This window comes from Branchiostoma lanceolatum, chromosome 18 (assembly GCF_035083965.1).
Source record: "Branchiostoma lanceolatum isolate klBraLanc5 chromosome 18, klBraLanc5.hap2, whole genome shotgun sequence".
NCBI lineage: Eukaryota > Metazoa > Chordata > Leptocardii > Amphioxiformes > Branchiostomatidae > Branchiostoma > Branchiostoma lanceolatum.
Window position 1 is genome coordinate 11,768,670 of NC_089739.1, and position 21,957 is coordinate 11,790,626.

Genomic DNA, 21,957 nt, shown 5'->3' on the forward strand with positions numbered 1-21,957 from the left:
CTGAAAATCTAACAGTTCACTCAGAAGAGGCCCAACCACAAGAGTCAGGTCAGATTCAAATATTATAACTTAGGCCACACCAATTTAATTTCTTGGTTAAGGGAATTCTAAAAAAAAATGCTAGATTGGAAAATCAACATGAAAACAGAATCTCAGAGGAAAGTTTGTACTTTGGTGCGCACAGTATCAGGGAGTGAACAGGGTCAGGTGCAAGTTTTCACCCCAGCCTTTTGTTTTAATGATGTCTTTGTGCTAAAGTTTAAAAAAAAATCTGTTAACCAAGAAATTAAATTGGTGTGGCCTTATACCGTTAACTTGAGTTCCACGAACACAATGAATAACCTTCGCCAGATGATCAAGGCTTACTATGGAGTGTACCTACTATACTTCGATACTTCGATAAATATCATGAAGACCCATCCACAGCTTCTGGAGTTACACTGTTTATACATACAAACACACTCAGACAACAGCCAACCCAGTACTAGTGAATCCACCATGGCACAACTGAAAATATAACCTTCTGGCAAAGGTAATTGTGTTTTCTATTCTTACTTGTGGCCAGAATAACTCAAGAAGTTCTGGCTAAATCTTTATGGTATTTTGCATGTGGGTACATAAAAGTAAGGACAAAATTTAATTCAATGATTGGATCTCCTTGCGGCTTTCTTATGGTACTGCAGCAAAACATCTGGCTTTCGTTTCTTTTTGTAGAAGCTGTGAACAATGCAACTGAAGCTCCCAACAGTGATGAGGGCGAGCTGACAGAAACTGAAGAAGTCCAACTTTCCACAGAACCTGGTCAGTGAATACATCATTTCTTTTATTATCATGATATATCACATAATCATGAATATTATTATTTTTGCCCAATTCCTCTTTTGTATTGTCCATCTATAACTCTGATCTTATCATTTATTTTCAGAAAAAAGAAAATCTGAACAAAAAATGGACTAAAAATGATAATAGATAATGAACTTTTTCCCTTGTCAATGTAGAAGTTGACAACAATGGAACTGAAGCTCCAGAAACTATTGAGGAAAGCCAGTCAGGTAGTGCAGAAGGATCTCAGCCCGTTGTGAACAATGCAACAGAAGCTCCCAACACTTTTGAAGATGAGCTGAAAGAAACTGAAGAAGTCCAACTTTCACCAGAACCCGGTCAGTCTATATAATTATAGTCATTATTGTTATCATATGTAATCATAACTATCATCATTTTTCTCCTTCCTAGATTTGACATTAGCAAAAAAATGGGTAATTTACTATTAGTAAGATATGACAACATTTGAATATTGATTATTGACTTTTGAAAATATATTTTGTATACTTTATTCAACCCTTACAAGTTTGGTAATTAGGCTCTATTCAACAAATAAACACTTATAAAAGTTATAATGTATTTTTTGTCCTCATAGTTTTTGTTACTTTTTAGATTTGAATGTTAGAGAGTTTTTGCCCAACTCTTTTGTATTATCCATTAATAACTCTGAACTTTACATTAATTTTCAGAAAAACATATTTGAAAAAATGTTATTACAGTCCAACTTATGAACCATTTTCTTCTTAATGTAGAAGTTGACAACAATGCAGTTGAACCTCCAGAAAATAGTGAAGAGAAACTCTCAGATGCTGCAGAAAGATCTCAGCCTGTTACTTTGGAGCAAGGTCAGTTCAAATACAATGCATGTAAAAGTTTGTGTTTTTATTGGCATTGGCTCAATGAATACCTTCAATTTCATGTAGATTGAAACTCTTACTAACAGGCAGTCTGGATTTGGCTTAGGATCATTTTTATTTGAGGGATTGCTTGGCACCTAAATTCTTTCAAAATGAAGATCGAAAGCATTTGTCAATGAGTAACTGCAACAAATTTTAGTTGAAAGTAAGGATCACTCAGTATACTGGTATAGTTTCTGGCTCAAATTGGCCTTGCTCTTGATTAGCATTCAACTAAGATGTCTGCCAAAGAGTATATTGTGCTGACTTGTCAAGTTGCCTCTTTACATTTCAAGCTGTATTGTAAGGTGTGCAAGCTATTAGCTCCCATTGTTAGAGAATCATTTGAATTAGGTGCTATTTGACATCGTAGACATGAGTAAGTGTAAAAGCCATTAAATGCATCATTGACTGTTACAGTACTGGATTAGGGTGTAAATTGAGGATTGATGGCAACTCTCATAATATCATCAGGTACCCTTAGACCGCCACAATGAAAACGGTGTTATCAAGGACTAATCTCAATTAAGTGTTGATCACCTATTACTATTATTAAGTTGATGTCTGCAGTTTGCATACATTCAGGATTAATGATGCTGCATATTAAGTAGATCTCTTCAAAATCACCGTTATTTTCAATTGTGGTGGTCTTGGAGTACCCGGCAGAATTATGACAGTTGCCGTCACCAATTTTTTGTTTGGACCTTGACTGAAATTCATTGATGGGAATCTTTGTCATTGAGGTATTGCAAACTCAGCATTTGACCTCCCCCCCCCCCAGAAGGTTGTCTGACCTTCTTTGGCAACCAAATGTGGTTTGAGGCAACCACAGATTATGAAGTTACAAATTGATGTTAATGTACAAGACAACAGGTGACAGCAACAGGACACAAGGAAAAACTACGTACTAGGTTTCATCCCAGGTTCCAACGGCCATGGCTGAACAAAAAATGTTACAATTTTTCAAACCCTGAAACTTGACAGGGACGCGGAACGTCATAGTGAACTACAACATCCGGAACATCTATATCACAAACACCGAGATGGTTCAGGTCGGGGACAGTAACTCCATACAAGTGTCACAAACAGATGTTGGGGAGGAGAACTTAGAGGAAGAGGAGATTGAGACCCCCAATGTGGAAGAACCAACGCCAGCAGCGGGCAGCCAACTAGGTACTCCGCAAGACACGAGCAATGATCAGAACAACGACAGACCCGTTGACATGCAGCAGTTTGAAGAAGACTGTAAGAAATGACCCTCAGAGTAAAATCAATGCCTAATGTGATGGTGACAGGCCATTCAAATTTGATTTTGATGGATGACATCCTTCAGAAATCTTTTAAGGGAAAAGTTTCCATCCATTTGTTTTGTTTTTATACAGAACCTCATGCAGATTTTTGACATGTAGTTCCATGATGAAAAAAAAAATGCACGTTCACTCTATTATTTAAGTTTTATTAAGAGCTTCGCTATTTGCAGAATTTGCTGCCTTCTGCCTTTTTGTGGGCATTGTTGTGGATCAATAGAAGCAAGCTGATTCTTTTGGAAAAAAAAAGAATTAGTATGAAATCATCCAGAAATCAAATTTGTATGGCCTTAGATTATAAAAACTAAAATCATTCTGGTGAATATTAAGTTAAGATCTTCATTATGGATCTTGTGGCAAAATGGCCTGGAATGGATGACATCATGTTAGTTCATAGCTGCTCCAAGATTTACTTGACTATCAGTATATTGGGCACCATCAGATGCTTGCAACTACCAGTGAGAGCAGGTCTAAACTAAATAGGAATCTTGGCACTTGAGAATCTTAAGTGTGATTGTTTTAATTTATAATAATCATTAGTCTTTCACTTGTGTTTAATTTTGGAATGTTTTGCATGATATTATTGAATACAATTCTTACCTTTTTTTGTGAGTCTGACTAAAAAGATTAATTGTTGATGTCATTCAGTGCCTTGCACATAAGGTTTGCCTCATGAAAACCTTTATTGAAATTGTTGAAAATAAAAGTCACAGTGTTGAAAAATGTAAGACGTAAGTTTGCACCTAAAAATCATTTTGCACAACTCACAGTGACCATAGGTTGGTTGTTAGTTATGATAGTTACGGATTGTGAGAGCGTTAGACATCATCTGCTTACCAGTCTGATCAATTTGGAGGCAAACAAATAAAAAGATTTTTATCAGCCATCCTCTCTGAAGCCTAGACAATCGTTAGCATGTAACTTTGTCCATTACAATTGTACAATGTAGGTAAAAATTACAGCAATCGTTTGTTAATATTTAGTGATTTCAATGACAGTTCTTAAAAGCAAGGACATCATATAGAGATAACTTAAGATAATGTCCTTGTTAAAACGTATCACTTTCAATTGATAGAAATTGCTGAAATTGACTTCAATTGGAATCACAGTACATGTATATTATATAAGCATGATTGGAAGTACAACTAGGTAGAAATCTCGTCATACTCTTTTGGCGGAAGAAAAATCTAGCATCTATAATTAGATACAAAGTATGAGTATGTCCACCATTTGTTTGAATGCAAAAGAAAATAATGATTTTTTTTCTCCTTATTTGTAGGTGCAACAGCAGCCCCACCTGAACATGATGGACCCCCAGATATAAGACAAGTTGAATCTGGTGCAGGTAGTATAATTGGATCAGAGTTTTGCCCAGTTCTAGATTCCTTTCCGTCATTTAGAAATTTCATCCTCAACTGCTGGTGTCGTCTGACATGATTTTCATATTTTCCATAATTTTTATTTGACGGAATGGCCTTAGGTTAGTCAGTCATAAGAAAAAGATTCCGTCAAATGACAGAAAGACAGACGCTGGGCAAAATTTAAACCCTGAATCGGTTGCAAAATACTTAATTTCTAAAGGGCTCACCATTACTTAGAAAATAAGCTTAAGGTCACTCTGTGGTGCTGACATAATGGCTTTTGAGATTTAGGATTATGTATGGATTACATTTTGTAAGTTTAAATGCTTCAATAGATTGTAATGTCATCATTTTGATTCATCTAAGTCTAGTATGTATAAAGGAAGGAGTAAGACAGTGAATTATCTTGGATTTGTTAAGACTATGAGATTCTCAGTTCGTGATTCCTGTTTTAGAAGTTGAGGATAACACGGCTGAGAAACCCCCAGTGTCTTCCAACACCGAGGAAAAAACAGTATCTGATGGTCCAGGCCCAGAAGAACAGCCATCTTCTAGAGAAGGTGTACATGGTGAGTTTATTGGTGCTGTCCTTTTGACTACAGATAATTTGATTGCATCATGTGACGTCATTTCTGCATGTGTCCACTGCCATGTTGTTGTCCTTATTTACATTTCAGTGAATCATGGCTTATAAGAGTGTTTTCAGACATTCAAAGACCTCCCGACCCTCTCAAGTAACCACTAGTAAAATTAATGGACAGTTAAAAGAAGGGACTATTCAAAGAAAACTTTAAAACTTACTTGTCGAACGCTGTGTATGATTGTCAGCTAGAATAGGTATGATATCGAAAGTGAGTGAAGATGCTTTCTAAGTCTTCTGAGTGATCATAACCTTCTCTATACAATTGTACTCAGTGGCCACAGTGCAAGGCAAGCTAAATCTTATATTAGTGACTGTTCACATTTGTATATTTCCCAAATCTATAAAAACACCCAATTGACAGTAATTGAGCAGAGGCTAACAATAAATGTCTGACATCAGTAATTGCCACATTAATTCCAGTACTGTACATGTACTGACAGTAAAAGAAGAGTAAAAGAAGCATATTTACTAACTTAAAGGTACTCGGCAGTAATGCTTAAGCAAGACAGTAAAAGCTGATTTACTGAAATTTACTGAAATTATACTGTCAGTAATCTATCAGTACCAAACAGTAAATTCTCAGTACTGATGGAGTGACTGATGCAAGTGAATAATTTACAAGGCTTTTATTACAGGCTTACAAAATGACCAGGCTGAACAAAGCCCAGTACAGAACAGTGCTACTATCAACCCAGATGTACAGGCAATTTCAGAAGGGGTAGAGATGCTGAAATTGGACAGACCCTCGTGTGTGGAACCCAGCCAGGGTGGTGAGTAAGACAGTGCATCATGTAATTTCTCTTTAAAGGCATCCAGAGCATTATATCATCAGAGGCTTGAAACTTGAATAATACTACTACATTTTCTAGTCATTCCTACACAAGTCATAGTAAGTTTCAATAACACAATACCATACATATCGAGCAAAGATATGATGTCGTTGTGTGGTGAGAACTGATAGAAAATCCAAGCTCTAATAGACTGATCCTGACTGTCCATCACAATTATCGGTTTGACCAATGAGAGAGTGACTGCATGTCCGTCAATTATTTGCATCTTTATGTTTTGATTTTGCATTTCTACGTTTTGACGGAGGTGGGCGGGGCTATGGTATCGGTCTATTTACACTAGGCGCGTGAAACTAAAAGATCACCATGACGTGGCTTATTTTTGTGCCGCTTTTGGGAAGTTTTGATCAGAAATCCGAACGCAGATGTGGTAAACAGTGGCATTAAATGGCAATTTTATAAAGATTACAGCAACTAGAATATTTCCAGTTTTGAAGCCTCATAAAATGCTCTGGGTGCCTTTAAGAATACTGAACTAGAAAACAGTTCTACTGTTACAGTAGTTAGCTCTTTTTGTATCTGTACACTGCTATTCATAAAAGGCTCAGACTTAATTGGTACCACTTGAAACATCTAGAAACTTGAAACCCAGAAAACATCTAGAGTTTTTTTAGTGTGAATCCAAGAAAGTCACTTCCTGGTCCTAATATTTTGGTGATAATTATTGATATTCAGTTACAGATTTTGCTGATTATCATGACAAAGAACTTGTTAAGCCTCTTTTTTAAAGTTATTGTGTTGTTATCCAGTAAACAACGTTTGCCTTTAACTTTATTGTTCTACTGTATACATTATACTTAACAATATCTATTACAGATCCAGTAAAGAAGAAACGTTTCCTGTCTGGGTTGTTTCGTAGCCGCAGCCTCCGTGAGGCAGATTCAGGTATTATTACACCACGCAGGCACTAAACAAAAATGTATGGGCATCATACTTTTGATTAGCATGCTTGTACCTTAGGTGTGTAACTCAGTGGGTAGTTCTAATTCCCAGTATTTTGCGGAATAGCCAAGTACGTTCATTAGAATGTGTTTGAATGTTGTTGGAAATGACATGCCCCCCCCTCCTCCTCTGATGTTTTTGTGATCTGTTGAAGTTGTGTTATGTGTTAGTCTCTAACAGATGAGTTGATGATATTTTGTTTTGGGTTTTCTGTTTTTCAGACAACAAAGAAAAGAAACCAAGTTTCCTTGCTGACCTCAGAATGAGATTAACTCCTCAAAAGCTTACACGTAAGTGGTCTATGATATAATTGTTTTAATCATTTTACATGATATGTCATGATCACATACTGTAACTGTTACAGTAATTAGAGATTGAAGCTCTTGTTCTGCTATTTAACACACACACACACACGCACACACACACACACACACACACTCACACACATCCACACACACATACATGTACACAAACAGACACACACACAAACAAACACACATACGTACTCACAAAAAACACACCCAACTGCTGCTACCAAAGTTTAGTTATGTCAAATTGTTAAGTATTAGTAACTAACTTAAATTATTTTTGTTTCTTTTAAAGGTTCCACAAAAAAACCAGTTCAGAGGTCCATCAGTGCCTCTTGCACTGAAAATACAAAGGATGAGTCGATAATGATGACCAGAAGCTCAAGTTTTGACACTGGAAGGGTGACGGCTACAGCAGCTAGTGGGAAAACCAACCCAGCTGTACCTGCCAAACAAACTACAGATAAATCTGCTTGAGGTATGTTCATCATCATCATAATGTGGAGCTGTAATGTTGTTAAGATGATGATGACCTCAACAGGGCTTTGTGTGTTATCATGATAATAGTGCATGTGTATCTGAGTGAGTCAGTGCGTGTGTGCATGTGTGTGTGTATATGTGACTGCATGTCTGTGTGTGTGCGGGTCTGTGTATGCATGTGTGTGTGTGTGTGTGTGTATATGTATGTGTATGTGTGTGTATGTATGTATGTATGTATGTGTGTGTGTGTGTTTTCTCTGTGTGTATGTGTGTAGCTCTGTGAGTCAAGAGTTTGCAAATCTTGCCCAGCCAATTAAAAGTGTAACACTGTTGTATAATGTATAAAGTATGCTGAGACATGTGAATGTCTTTCCTTATTTTGCCGCCTCCAGAGAGAATCCAGGATGAGGAAAGGCTGGTCAGTTCCTTACCAAACCCACCTAGTGACAAGGTGGAGGAGAAGAATGGTGAGTTTTACACTTACATGTATATTGAAAACATAGTGGCGTTGATCACGTTGGCGTAATGGTTAGGGTGTTCTGATGTTAAAGTATTACTAAACATTTGATAATCATTATTGTGCTTCAAAGATAGGGTCTTAAGTCATATTCTCCAAGCAGTCAGGCTTCAATCGAGAGGGGTGGTTTTGTCCGGGATTTTTAACGTTAAAAATCCTGGACAAAACTACCCCTCTCGATCGAAGCCTCTGCTTGGAGAATATTTAAGTCATAGAATGATATGATCATATAAAGCATTAGATATTAGACCACTGTTGTCAACTCAGACTACATCAGTGGATGTATTATTACCTTCGCCGAGAAGGTTATGCAGAGGGTAGCGTTTGTCTGTTTGTCTGTTTGTTTGTAGTGGCACAGGATAACTCAAGAATGCCTTGATGGATTGTCTTGGTATTTGGTATGTTGGTAGGTTTTGATGAGACCTAAAAACGATGAGATTTTGGGCTCCCTAGCGGCTTCTTACGGTACTGCAGCGGAACTTCCTGTTTTGATATCTCGTGTTCTGGACATACTATATGGAACTCATTTTTGAGTGGTAGATAGATCTTTGGACAGAGAGTAAGGGGTGTGGGTTTGGGCCCCCTAGCGGCTTTTTTGGAACTGCAGGAGCAGGTTTTGCGTCTGACTTTGAAAGGGAATAACTCAAGAAGGGCTTGATGGATGGTAATGATTTTTGGTAGGTAGATAGCTTGAGTGATGATGTACATGATTAGACACGTCTTATGCAAATCAGTGTCTAATTTGCATAATTAATTAGGAAAGTTTATACATCCGCCAAATTCCATGATAGGACTCTGAAACATGTGACATATGTAACTGAGGAAGAGAGAAATATTATTTGATATGAACTATGCAAATGAAGAGCTCATTTGCATAATTAATGCAAAAATACTATAACATGATGGCCTTGATGGATGGTCATGATTTTTGGTATTTGGATAGTTTTTGTGATGCTTAGTATGATTGGACGATAATTATGCAAATCAGATTCTAATTTGCATAATTAATGAGGCAACTTTAAAAATCCGCTTTGTTCCATGATATGACAATTCAAATTGTTACTGAGGAAGAGAGGACTGTTGATAGATAGAAAATATGCAAATGTGGGCCTTATTTGCATACTTAATGAGTAACTTCTATTATTCCACACTGGCAAAAGACGGCAATTTCATACATTTAATCCTTTTTTGTGGCATCGGGACATTATGTGAATGTGAACATCGTTGAATCAAATTATGCTAATAAGGGCCTCCTTTGCATAATTGATGATAAATTTGTTAAGCTCATACTTTGGACATGTTATATTTTAAGACAATCAACTGGTATGATTTATGATTGATGAGAAACACTCCTAATACGTCAGTCATAAAGGTTAAAATCATTTGGCGAAGGTATGAGGTCGTGGAACTCTAGTTTATATATATTGTACTTTCTATGTGCAGGAAAGACAAAGAAGAAGAATGCTAAGGCTCCAGTCCCGCTAGCAGCTACCTAAGTGTGTGAGTTGCGTGGAGGATGGCACTTTCTCTGCTGCTGTTCGCTAAGTACTGCCTGCCAAAGTCTTCTGTTATTTTTACCAAAGAGGTCTGTTTAACCTCCTTGTTTTAGCTCGTACAGCACTGTTTTAGAGTATAGAAAAACCTTTAATGCTGTAAAATAAGATTGAGAAATGATGTTACATTTATTAAGTTTTGGATGTAAATTTGTCAAGGGATGTGTAGTTATTTACAATGAAGCATATCTTCTTTAAAAGGATGAAGAAATTATCAAATGTGCCATATTGTTCCGGGAACCCAGTGTGTATCTACAGTAATATCAACAATAGGAATTGATATGTCTTATTAATAGTTAAACATGATTTTGAAAGTCTTGAAACTTTAGTGATAATAATGTGTTCAGACTACTGCTGAAGCAGAACACAGTGGACTACTAATGTCAGCAAAGACAGAAACTATTCTCTGTATCACTAAAAATAGATACATTTGTATATAGGATAGTTACTGTAGTCTAAAGATGCCACAGTGGACAATTGTGGAACATTTTGTTACTACGGTACCATGATGATGGTTTTCATATAGAGCATGCGCTATTACCAGTTCTGTGAAAAGGTGCACTGCTGCACCTAATCTTAAAGTTTAGATACACAGAAAAGAAATGGGTGCACAATATATGAAATAGAATGTCAGCAAGACCTGATCACAAACCTTGCTACCTCTATTCGTAACTTGAATCTGAAATTGTAAAGCCCACTACAAAGTCTTAAAAAAAGTAATACAGCAAAAGTTTTATTATCTTTTATGATTCGTAAATGTCACAAATATGCTGTATACTAAATGTAAAATAAACATTTTATGTAGTACACGTAACCCTACATAAATGTCTAGGTGTACCAGTAAAGAAATTAGGTGCACAGATCCAATTATGGGTGCACAAAAGTGCACATGCACACAATATTTCGATCCCTGAACTATACATTTTGTATATACTGTTGTATATATACCATGTTCTTTTAATGAGAAAGAATACTTTGGATAAGGGACGAATTCAAAAGGTTTCCAGAAATTCAAAGCTGCAAGTTTTAATCATGTATCTTGTAAAGTTATGGAATTTCTTTACCATATCATTTTGTGTATTTCATTTTGGAAGGCTTGTCTACTAAGTGCTTAAGAATGATTAATAGTGCCGATCTGTATAATTAGTTGTTGCATGCAGGTAGTGCAAATTTTAAGGAACTAATTGTAAGAATTCGAAGTGTACCTTACGAGGTAGATATTTACCATGAGTCGTTTCAGAATTTGCTATGAAAGTTTGCCTAAGGCAGGTCTATACAAAGAATCTATTTTTCTCTTGAACTCTAAAATTGTGTATTTTGACTAGTTGTGATCCAAAGGATGTAAGTTGGAACCCCGCTTGGGGGGAAATTCTGAGGGTTCCATTAGTCCTTTCAGATGGTGATGTAAAGCCAGCAGTATTGTGAATTAGGGAGAGTAGAGGTGACCTGATGTGCTTGGCTGAAAACGCGAGCCATAGCGAATTCGAAGCCACAGTGCACTACAGCTATTATACATGGACAAGCATGCTTTACCATTGTGTGACAATTGAAGATAACTGATATACCTTGTGATTACTTTACCTTAATCATATCATGATTCATATTCCTTTTACCCTGTGGTTTCACAGAGGAAAGCAATATCCATTCTATAGCTTTGTTACAGCAAAGTTTGCGATGTAGCTGTTGATGAAGAAGAATATTGGACCAAGTGTATAATACCTTTTGTTATAGTTATTTCTTCAACCTGATGATGATTTTGGAATTGTTTTAAACTTATGTGGCATGTGCCATTTTGTGTTAATGAATTTGATAGAGCTCGGATGTAATGAAATGATAATGAACAAGACTTGTTTTTATTTTCAATTTTATCACAATCATAGCGATTTCAAATGACTCACGATGTTTTGGCAAAACTTCGGGAGCGAGCCTAATACTTGATATTTGGCAGACTTTGAGCACAAAATGAGTCAAGGACAATGACAATGTGATATTTTCAGAGGAAACCAGGCTTTGCTTTACACACAGATGACACAATGAAGCCGAACTACTGTCAAACTGAAATCACTTATTGATGAATGAAAAAAATGATCACATTTCCTTTGGCGAATTATTACGTTTCCAAACTCTAATATTACGTATCGGTAGAATATTTTCTAGGTTAAGCTGGTTGGTATGAACACATTGACATTGGAGTCCAGCTATATATTGAAATCTGTTAATTGGAGTGTGCTAGCCAAATGTTTTAGCTAGCTAGGGGCAGGAGACGCACAACCCTCATTGACAATCTAAAAAGGGATGCTAGGCTCAGTGACATATCTACAACAGAGCTTCGATCGCTAATGGAAGACCGGACTGAGTGGTGCAGAAGAACCCATTGTCTCCTGTGATGATATCACCGATGTCCTCGTTCAAGGTTCAAGCCAAATGTAGAGTAGTATATAATAATTGTTTTCGGACCCTTCGTATAAATAATAAGTTCCCAAGAGGTTGTATATAGTGTAAGTTCAATGTTTGTCACCTCATCACCACTGACACATTCGATGCCAGACCCAGACGCAGCAATGGGTACCTTTTTGTTACATTGCTTGAAAACCGTGAAGGTACAACGCAATGACAAACAACGCAGAGCATTTTTCAAAAGTTTTATTCAAAGCAATAGTAGATATTCAAACAACATGCAAGTAGGTACACTTATCATTGATACTTATCGTAAAAGAGATCACAAAATAGGAATACAGACAAAAATAGCTAAGCCGAAGAAAACTACCCAACATCGCGTGCTTACAGTGTTGACTATACGACTTCATTACTTTCACCAAAAATAGTATTTTCTTAATGCCGTCCGTTCTTGGGTTGGTGGGTGCGTTTGTGAACATAAATATGCATGACTCGAGGAGTTGTGGAAGGTTTTGTATGACATTTGGCATGATATGAGGGCAAGCATTAGCAAGGCAAATGACAGATTCGATCATGGACATCTTGACGGCTTTCTTCAGTACTGCAGTAGAGTTTTTATATCTTGTCTTTTATGAACATGTAATTGTAACGATTTGTACATGCTTGATAGCTCTTGTGCTCGTTAAGAATTGGCCCCTTATAGCTTTCCATGGAATTACTGAGGCCAATTTTGCTTAAGGCTTTAAAAGAGAATAACTAAAAGGGTTTGATGGATCGTCATGTTTTTTGGCCTGTAGGCACATTGAAAAAGGATAGATGATTTTATGCAGATAAGGGCATGATATGCATAATTGATCAGGGAATTGTACAAAGTCGTTGCGTTCCATGACAAGTATGCATCAGAAATAAGGGAAGAACATCGACAGGTATTTATCATGCAAAGGAAGGCCTTATTTGCATAATTAATCCGAAAATGCATGCTGCAATGGTGGTAAATAACGGGAATTTCGTACTTGCACCATTTTGAAGTAAAGTGAATGTGAACATCATGCATGCATGATGCAAACCAGGGCCTTATTTCCATGATTAATGCGAAAATGGTACAGTTTTTTTTTTCTGAGCTAATACTCTTACTTTTGACAAATCGTTGTTGTTTTCGTTGAAAATATCAGAAACTGAAATGATTTATCGAAGTAATAGCCTTTTTTGCCTAACGAATAACGAACCTTAAAAGTTTATAATCAGGTTATAAACCTAATATATATGGACCTACATTGTTTGGTGAAAGTATGAAGTCGTGGAACTCTAGTTTATATTTACAAACTCGTCAGCAAATCGTTAAAGCATCACACAAATAGTCAATATTATATGCTACAGCTGAATAGTTGGAATTCTCTTTGCAAGATTTTGCCCGAGCGGTTGTCTTGTTCCAAAGTCTGTATTGCAAACTGGATTTAAAAATCTACTGCCTATTAAATGTCTCAAGTATTTTATGACGAGAAAGTGTAAATCAGCAATTTCATGCTTACTCAATTAAAAATATGATATCTGGCATTTGCCTCTGGTATAGGAAATTTATGTTTTGCTATGTTGATATGCTTTCCTGTCAGTGGAAATTTTTCAACATTCGATCGTTCATTGTCCAAATTATGAAAGGGTTTGACCAAGTAGAAAATTGATTTGGCTTTATTCCTTGCAAACGATTGTGGTCAACAACACGAAATTGTCTTGAAATCAGGCAAAATTCTGGAGAGATGTGGTCTTTGCCAGTTTGTGTACCTTGATACGATATGTATTCCATTTGGCCTATTTCGTTTTGCTGAACAGTACTGATGTAATGCGCAATATAAAATTGAATAGCAAGTTGTGTTATGGTAATCACAAACATACAGTATACGGTTAAATAAATGGTAAACACACACAGTCTAACATCATAATGATGTCCTGATATAACAGTCCACATGCAAACCACGCTATGATCCCACGAACTTGAATTTATGTATGACATCCACAAGCGCATTATAGATTTAGCAGTTTCCAAAAATAGAAAGGAAAATATGTCCTCTTGTACATTCCAGCATCCGGGCAAGTTTGTTTGCTACTGGTAAAATTGCCTTTACTCATATATTGAGCTTATAACCGAATTCTTTAACTTTGTTTCTTATTCAACCTTTTTTTCGCCAATTGATTTAGTGGTCTGAAAATCATTGCATGACGAATTTGATTTTCAATTCTCTTACAATCATAAAACAAGGGTGATTTAAAATGTACCTTGTTACAGGACTCTACACCCTAATAGAGCAAGAACAAATGTTGTAGTTTGTTCTTTGTATTCATTGACGTGATATTTCAAAACCTGGGCAGTATTTTTCGTCCAATTTCCTTTTTACCTACTCGCAACAGTTTTCAGTGTCTAGAGAGGGTGCCATCTATAAAATCAAGTCAGTGTGCTAAAATGTATAAATGTGCAAATTGAGATACCAGCTATGATTGATCAAAACCGTCAAGAATAGTATTGCATATTCATTAACAAGGTCGTCAAGTTAAACAGTGTGTCTGGTTCAAATGATCCAAAAATGCCTTACAATTACGTTATCAGATTAAACCTTTGTAATGGTTGACCTGACATGTAGAAATAATTTGCAAAAAATGGGATTGGTGACGTAACAAAATGATCTACAGTTCAAGGTTGTTTGGGTTTGTGAAACAACTGATTCGTTTGATCGTTTTATTAGCTTTAATATGTAAAAATAAATTGGCATAAATTAATCTCGCTTACTGCTGCACCTCGTAATGTGGACAGATGATGATGATTATGATTTTAATGATGATGATGGCATTGGTGACGTAACAAAGTGGTCTACAATTCAAGTTTCTTATTGTGTTTTGGGTTTGGAAAGAACTGATTTGTTTTATCACAATTGTTGCCAGACCTTTACTTGCCAAAATACATGGTCACGGGAACGGACGCCGCGATACTGACGATGTACAGGACAAGAGAAAGCCTGTCCAGGACCTTAGCCAGCAGGGTGTAGTCAGACACCTCCTCTTCGTTCGCCATAGCCTTGGCCAGCTCCTTTATCTCATCCTTCACTTCTGTAACCTCGTTCTTTACCTCTTTAACACTAGAGATCAGCTCAGAAAAGCCGGAGGAGCCGGTGGCCTCCAGAGCTGCGGGAGAGGTTGATGGCTGTCCAGTCTTCCCATTGCCATCACCGAAATCAATCGCCGCTACGCCATCGGTTTGATAGGCGTAGTTGGTCTTCTCTGTGGCAGGGTCGTCAGTCAGACTGTCCTCTGCATCACACGAACGCTTCTCTTCTGTTAGATCACCCAATAGCATCATCCTAGATGAGAAACAATGTTGGGAAGTAAACAGTGCTTCTCACTGCTGTCAACATTAATGCATAAACATACGTTACGTGAGGGGTTCAATGTTTAGAAAATGTTTTTTTTTCGGGTAAGATGTAATTGGTAAATTGTAGTCCTCGTGTTCAAAGAAAACAATTTTCTAACAAACAGAAAAACTAGAACTTAATGCTGTTGAAACCGTAAGTAGTAGAGAAACTAATAAAAATGAATATGAAATATTTTAGAAATACTTATTTATTTCTGTATCAGAAATACATACTGATAAAGTTTCAGATGATAAGTAATAGATCAGATCAGTATATGATATAGTATTTTATACAGAGACTATAGAAACTAAAATAATGGAACGAATGGTAGGTACTTTGAAATGTATCGGAGAAAAATAATCCTCGCTGTTGGAGACAGGCTTCCCTCCTTGTCGTGAATAATGATGATGGCAAGGGTGAACAACAAGAACAGTCCCATCAGGCCCATACACACGATGATCAGCGTAGCTGTAACATTAAACATTAATTAACAGCGAGCAGATTAATATTGGAATGAGCAGAGCACTTTAGACTAATGCTTCTGACTGTTTACAGCTTAAAGGTACATATCCAATATATGAAACACTTCTCTGATACACAACGGATCCTAATGACCCCCAGCGGGAGTCTTCACACTTCATTGAACATTAAAAAAAATCTCAAGATTTATTCTGAAAATCTCAAAATTTTGTGCTAGATCTTGAGATTTTATGAGACGATCTTGAGATTTTATGAGACAATCTTGAGATTTTATGAGACAATCTTGAGATCTTTTAAAAGGTCTCAACATTTTTCCAAGATGGTTTCAAAGCATCTCAAGATTTTTTCACAACTTCTTGTATCTTGAGACTTTTTCAAAGCATCTTGAGATGCGATTAAAAAATCTTGAGATGCTTTGAAACATCCTGAGATTGTCTCTCAAGATTGTCTCATAAAATCTCAAGATTCATGTACCTACAAGCTGTAAACGGTCAGAGGCATTAGTACAAAGTGCTCTGCTCATTCCAATAATAATCTGCTCGCTATGTTATGTACGGTTACAAGAATGCTGACGGAGACAAATAAAGACAGCCTAATTGGTTACGTTACAACTATCTTCAACAAAAAGTCGGGTCATATCTAATTGCACCCACCGAAAAATGGCAATGCCCCCTTGACAGGCAGTACGTCTGTCACAAACACAAGAGACACGACCATGGAGAGTAGGATGGTCACTCCGAACGAGATCCGGTCTCCCCTGTCCAAGGGCATGATGAATGTGATGATCATCAGTACAACCAGGATGATGCAGGGCCCAACAGTAGTGGCGATGTGGAACAGGGGGATCCTCTGGAGATGAACAGCAAAGCACGCTTCTCTGTTGTCTTTTGCATAGATCTTATCCTTCCGGTACCATTCTCCTTCATGTGTTGCCGTAGAGTAAGAGTTGCATGGACTGTTTTCTTTATCTGCTGCTTGGCTCCCACCTTGGCATTCTAAGATCAACAAATGGTTCCAAAAAAATCATGAGTTAAAAGTATTGCAATTATGAAATATGTTTAAGATATTTACATTAAAGTGAATTGGGGTTGACGACGACACAGCAACATCCCTTAGTCGAATTGTATATTGTTTTTGTTTATCTGTTCGCACTTAAAATGATAAATACATAACAAACACGAGAGAGCTATAAATGACATATAACAGCGCAAGGGAGACCGGAAGCTTATACTTATGGAAGCTTATACTTATGTAAAGGCCCCCCTTTATCAACTTATAACAATCTAAACAAATCAACTACACAAACAAAAAGAAAGAACTTTGGATAATCAATAAAGGAAAGAATACGGTTAGATGATTTCCTCCTCTTGTCTGCAAATGCCAAACTAGTAGTTATGAATTATTTTCCATTTAAAACATTGCCTTACACAATATTATTTCTATTAAGCTTTTAGACACTAAACTAAACTAAACTAACGTAAAGAAAGCTGAACTAAGAATTATTTGCAAAATACTTACGAATGGTTTGTTTGATCGCTGTGATTGCAGCAAAACAGACGTGGCATTCCATGGTGTCTGCAGGAAAGTAGAAGGGGTCTGCATCACACACGGTGGTGGTCAGGGTCTCTACACTCCATTCTACACGGCCATTGTTGTTCACTCGGACCGGTACGTCCTTTGGTAGGCCTTGGCCCGGATTGGCACTGCGAAGTTATCAAGAAATTCTGGTTATCTGTCTTCTTTCTAGCTCAGATCATTTGTTTTTTTTAATTACCACATACCATTGTGGTGCAAAGCTCGTACAATACTGGGATAATAGAAGAACTTTATTGCGCGACAATTGTAACGGGTACAATGTATGGCAATTTGCAGATACATAACGATCTACTTTTTCTTCTTCTCTTTTACTGCTTAGCCTCATGTCTGAGATTATCAGGAGTTGCGCATGGGTAAGATACAACACAAATGCCCGGTACAAATAAAACGAAGGGAAAATAAAGAAAAGTCGCTAAGGAACGTAAACAACTGAATTTGTGTGTGCAAAGGACAGGACAAGTGAATTTAGTGAGTTAGCATATATTTACATATATACAAGGACGTATTTATTTTTAATATGTAAACTATTTTTAGGTTTGGCCATGGTTTTGATCTGTAAAAGAATTAATATTCATGATATATCTAATGAAAGGAATGTTATGTATAAATCTATTACTCTAAAGTGAGTAGATTGAAGAAGCGCAAACGTACTCTCTCTTTAGAGTCAATATTGGAGTCCAAATACTTTGCGTTTGGGAACGCATCTATAAGCAGCGACACCTGTGCTGCAGTGCAATGTGAACCAATCAAAATTGCCCTGAACAAGGTGACAGATGATCATATAGTATTTTTTAAAAAGTTTGGCAATCGCTTTGGTCTATATAATATTCATTATTTTTCTAATGAAAGGACTTAGATGCATAAATCTATTATAAAGCTAGTAGATTGAAGGAGCACGAACGTACTCTCTTTTTAGAGTCAATACTGGAGTCCAAATTCTGCTGCCTGGAACACTGAGCGTTGTGATGTCAACATGGTATTTCGGATCCCAACTCAGTCGGCTGTCTTGCCATGTCTAACAAAAAACAACATTTTACTATGCAAAACAAAAATGACAAAGAAAAAGGATATGTTGACTTTTCAAGACCAAAATGACGTCTCTAGACTTTTTTTATGAACAAAGGGTTTCTTGAAGTAAAGTTTCCATAACTGTGCCAACTTACAAAATCTATGACGATAGACGCAACGAGTTGTTCCTTCTTTTCATCCTGAAATAAAAGTTACAGCATGAGTTAAGATGTATTTTTGTTCCAAATTTAAAAAGGGTAAATTCTTGCGTGAATAGTTTCATCAGGTTGGTAAGTCACTGAATAAAATGACTCTTTGTTGTTTGTACCCAACTAAGTGATTTATTCAACCGACGTTTCGGTGACCATCTGACACCTTCCTCATGGCATTGTAGATTCCTGTAAAAGTATTTATTTGTTAATACTTTGATTTGGGAACGCATCTATAAGCAGCGACACCTGTGCTGCAGTGCAATGTGAACCAGTAGGAATTGCCCTGAGGAAGGTGACAGATGGTCACAGAAACGTCGGTTGAATAAATCACTTGGTTGTGTACAAAGAGTTTTTTATTCCGTAAATTCTTACTGGAAACCGAACGGGATATCAAATTTGCAACAACAACAAAATCAAGACCATAGCATGTCCAAGTCAAAAGATACAAAAAACAGAAGTTCTGCTGCAATACCAAGGTCACATACCAGGGGGCCCAAAATCGACTTTCGTCTTCCCATCACCTAACCATATTTTAAATATCATCATAATCCATCAAGAGGTTCTTGAGTTATGCTGACTACAATAGTCCGGAAACACAAACACACAGACACACAGACACACAGACACACACACACACACACACACACACACACACACACACACACACACACACACACACACACACACACACATACACCAAAAACTATATCTCCATTTTTCATGGAGATAATAATTATAATTACCAAGTCGACCAGCTGTTCCACAGATCCAGTGAAGGTGATGACGACATTCTCAGGTGGCAGACTCGCACTGTAAATCTCCAGTAGATCATCTTGTAGCCGTTGCTTATGGTTTACTACGTGGGGTGTAAACGTATGAAGACATTTAGTAAGCTATAGATATATCATATCTTTCGTTTGTGCCCATATGTTGTCTATACACAAGGCAAACGACAAAATATTCAGAAATATGTACGAGTTCTCAATGTACATGAAGTATTTTAAATCTTAAATCATTTACTAAGCATACACAAAACAATAGTCTTGTAGTAGGTGAAGTTGATCTTTGACATGGAAACGTTTACATGCCAAGAGTAATCTGCAGTTGAGCTGCAAAAAAAGATGCAGGCTTGAATAGAGCTATGCGCAATTCACCTGTTTCAAAAATAGTAAATTCTCAACAATCACCTGAACAACTTGGCTTGTCGTATTGCCAGACGCCTCCTCCGATGCACCTGACTTCCCTGGTGAAACCAGACTTAAGTGTGTAGCCTTCGTTGCACGTGTAAGTGACCCTTTCACCTACGTTATAGAACCTCTTGCTTGGACTTCTCTTGCCGTAGTTTGGAGGACCTCTATCCCAACAGCCTTCGGCATCTGGTGGAGTAAGGTATAACAAGTGGCAAAACATCTGATGAGCTAGCTAGCTGGATAAAAAAAATAGTCTAAGACGAAAATGACAAGCAGTGACAGGTAAACTATACATGGTAACTACAAGACATATGATTTTCTAAATATCATTAGCTGTGATTGACAATATGTTATTTTCTTGCAAAGTCTGATGCAAGACCTGCTCCTGCAGTTAAAAAAGCCGCTAGAGGGCCCAAACCTACGCCCTAGAGCTATCCACCACTCAAAAATCACGACCAAGTTACAGCCAGAATACTAGATGTTAAAACAGAAAGTTCCACTGCAGTACCATAACAAGTAATGTAGTGTGTCGTTCTCAATTCGTTACATGATAATTTACCACACGGAATGACGTCACATTCCTCTTGGTTATCGTCTTTTGTCAAACAAAATGGCCGATCGAGGCTGGTTGGGTTGCGGCAGTAGTTGTTATCCAGGTTAGCCCATGGGTACTCTGTCTTGTAGTAACCAGCTTGCGCAGCTGACCACTCAACACACTCTGACCCGGATGTAGTTTTACTCCATGTTCCACGGTAGTTTATGCCAATACCATGGTAGCAAACTGAGGACGAGAAACGAACAGATATTAGCATAAGATCGTTCAAATATACCAATGATATATCCTAAAAAATACATAATGAAATTTGACATTTCTGCTTTTTTTTCATTTTGGAATTAAAGTATTCTTTGATTAATCATGCAAATTTCGTCTATAAATATTACTTTCTCAGTTACAAATGTCAAATGTTTGAGAGTCCTGTCGTAGAACGTAGTAGATTTATAAAATTTCCTAATCATTTTCTTCATACCCATACTCACCTACCAAATATGAAAAGGCTGCACCCAAGTCTTCTCGAGTCATGCTACACACACACACACACACACACACACACACACACACACACACACACACACACACACACACACACAAACACACACAATTAATATCAAGCAGACAACCAAATGATACTTGAACCATTACTTCTTGGCGAAGCTAAAGATGGACAAAGAAAATTTACACAATAGAGTAAAATGAAAATGTTAAATGATACCAAAAAAAGTTTCCTTTTACCCTCATTTTCCCTCTTGGCTGGCTTTGGATTCCAACAACTGTGTTTGGATGATGGAAACAAGCTACATCGAGGCAGCAGGTCTTTTATCCAGTCATCAGCCATGTTGAGCACTTCCTCACACCAGGAACGACATGGTACCAGTTGTGTACCCGTAACGTTACGCCTAACAAACATATCAGTTGATTTAGTACCGACAGATGAAAGGACAACCTTTTTACAACGTGATTTTTGTTACATTGCACACGCGTCAATAGATGCAATGTTTGAAATGTTCCTTATTATCTCCATGAAAAATGGAGATATAGTTTTGGGTGTGTCTGTCTGTGTGCGTGTCTGTGTGTTTCCGGACTACTATAGTCAGCACAACTCAAGAACCTCTTGATGGATTACAATGATATTTGGTATGTGGGCAGGTGTTGGGGAGCCGAAATTCAAGGTCGATTTTGCCCCCCCCCCGTATAAGACCTTGGTACTGCAGCAGAACGTCCGTTTTCGTATCTTTTGACCTGGACGTGCTATGGTCTTGATTTTTTGTTGGCAGATAGCTTGCGATGTAATGAAGAAGTGGCGCAGGTTTAGGCCTCCTTGCAGCTTGTTCTAGTTGAAGCGTCTCTTTGGATTCAAGCAACAGTTTAAATTGCATTCTGGAAACAATCAAGTGGCATCGAAGGCCGTTGATAATCATGCAGCTTATAAAAAGATAGCTA

At 37.2% G+C, this 21,957-nt stretch overlaps 2 protein-coding genes and 1 long non-coding RNA gene across 3 annotated transcripts; 2 read left to right on the top strand and 1 right to left on the bottom strand.

Moving 5' to 3' along the window:
* The first annotated feature begins 1,002 nt into the window (after window positions 1-1,002).
* On the top strand, window positions 1,003-5,080 carry LOC136423985 (uncharacterized). The gene is made up of 6 exons (XM_066412385.1): window positions 1,003-1,160; window positions 1,575-1,667; window positions 2,703-2,963; window positions 4,305-4,370; window positions 4,842-4,955; window positions 5,064-5,080. The coding sequence occupies exons 3-6, from the start codon at window positions 2,762-2,764 to the stop codon at window positions 5,078-5,080; spliced, it is 399 nt and encodes a 132-aa protein (XP_066268482.1). The 5' UTR covers window positions 1,003-1,160; window positions 1,575-1,667; window positions 2,703-2,761.
* A 589-nt stretch (window positions 5,081-5,669) lies between these two features.
* LOC136424788 (uncharacterized) lies at window positions 5,670-7,111 on the top strand. Its single transcript, XR_010753923.1, has 3 exons — window positions 5,670-5,799; window positions 6,694-6,762; window positions 7,041-7,111. It is a non-coding gene; the product is annotated as an uncharacterized lncRNA (long non-coding RNA).
* Window positions 7,112-17,869: 10,758 nt separating this feature from the next.
* LOC136423986 (tissue-type plasminogen activator-like) lies at window positions 17,870-21,396 on the bottom strand. The gene is made up of 6 exons (XM_066412386.1): window positions 21,250-21,396; window positions 20,518-20,739; window positions 19,956-20,144; window positions 19,512-19,624; window positions 18,712-18,756; window positions 17,870-17,875 (listed from the first exon to the last, which is right to left on the bottom strand). Exons 1-6 carry the CDS (start codon window positions 21,350-21,352, stop codon window positions 17,870-17,872), a joined length of 678 nt encoding a protein of 225 aa, XP_066268483.1. The 5' UTR covers window positions 21,353-21,396.
* Between the last annotated feature and the right edge of the window lie 561 nt (window positions 21,397-21,957).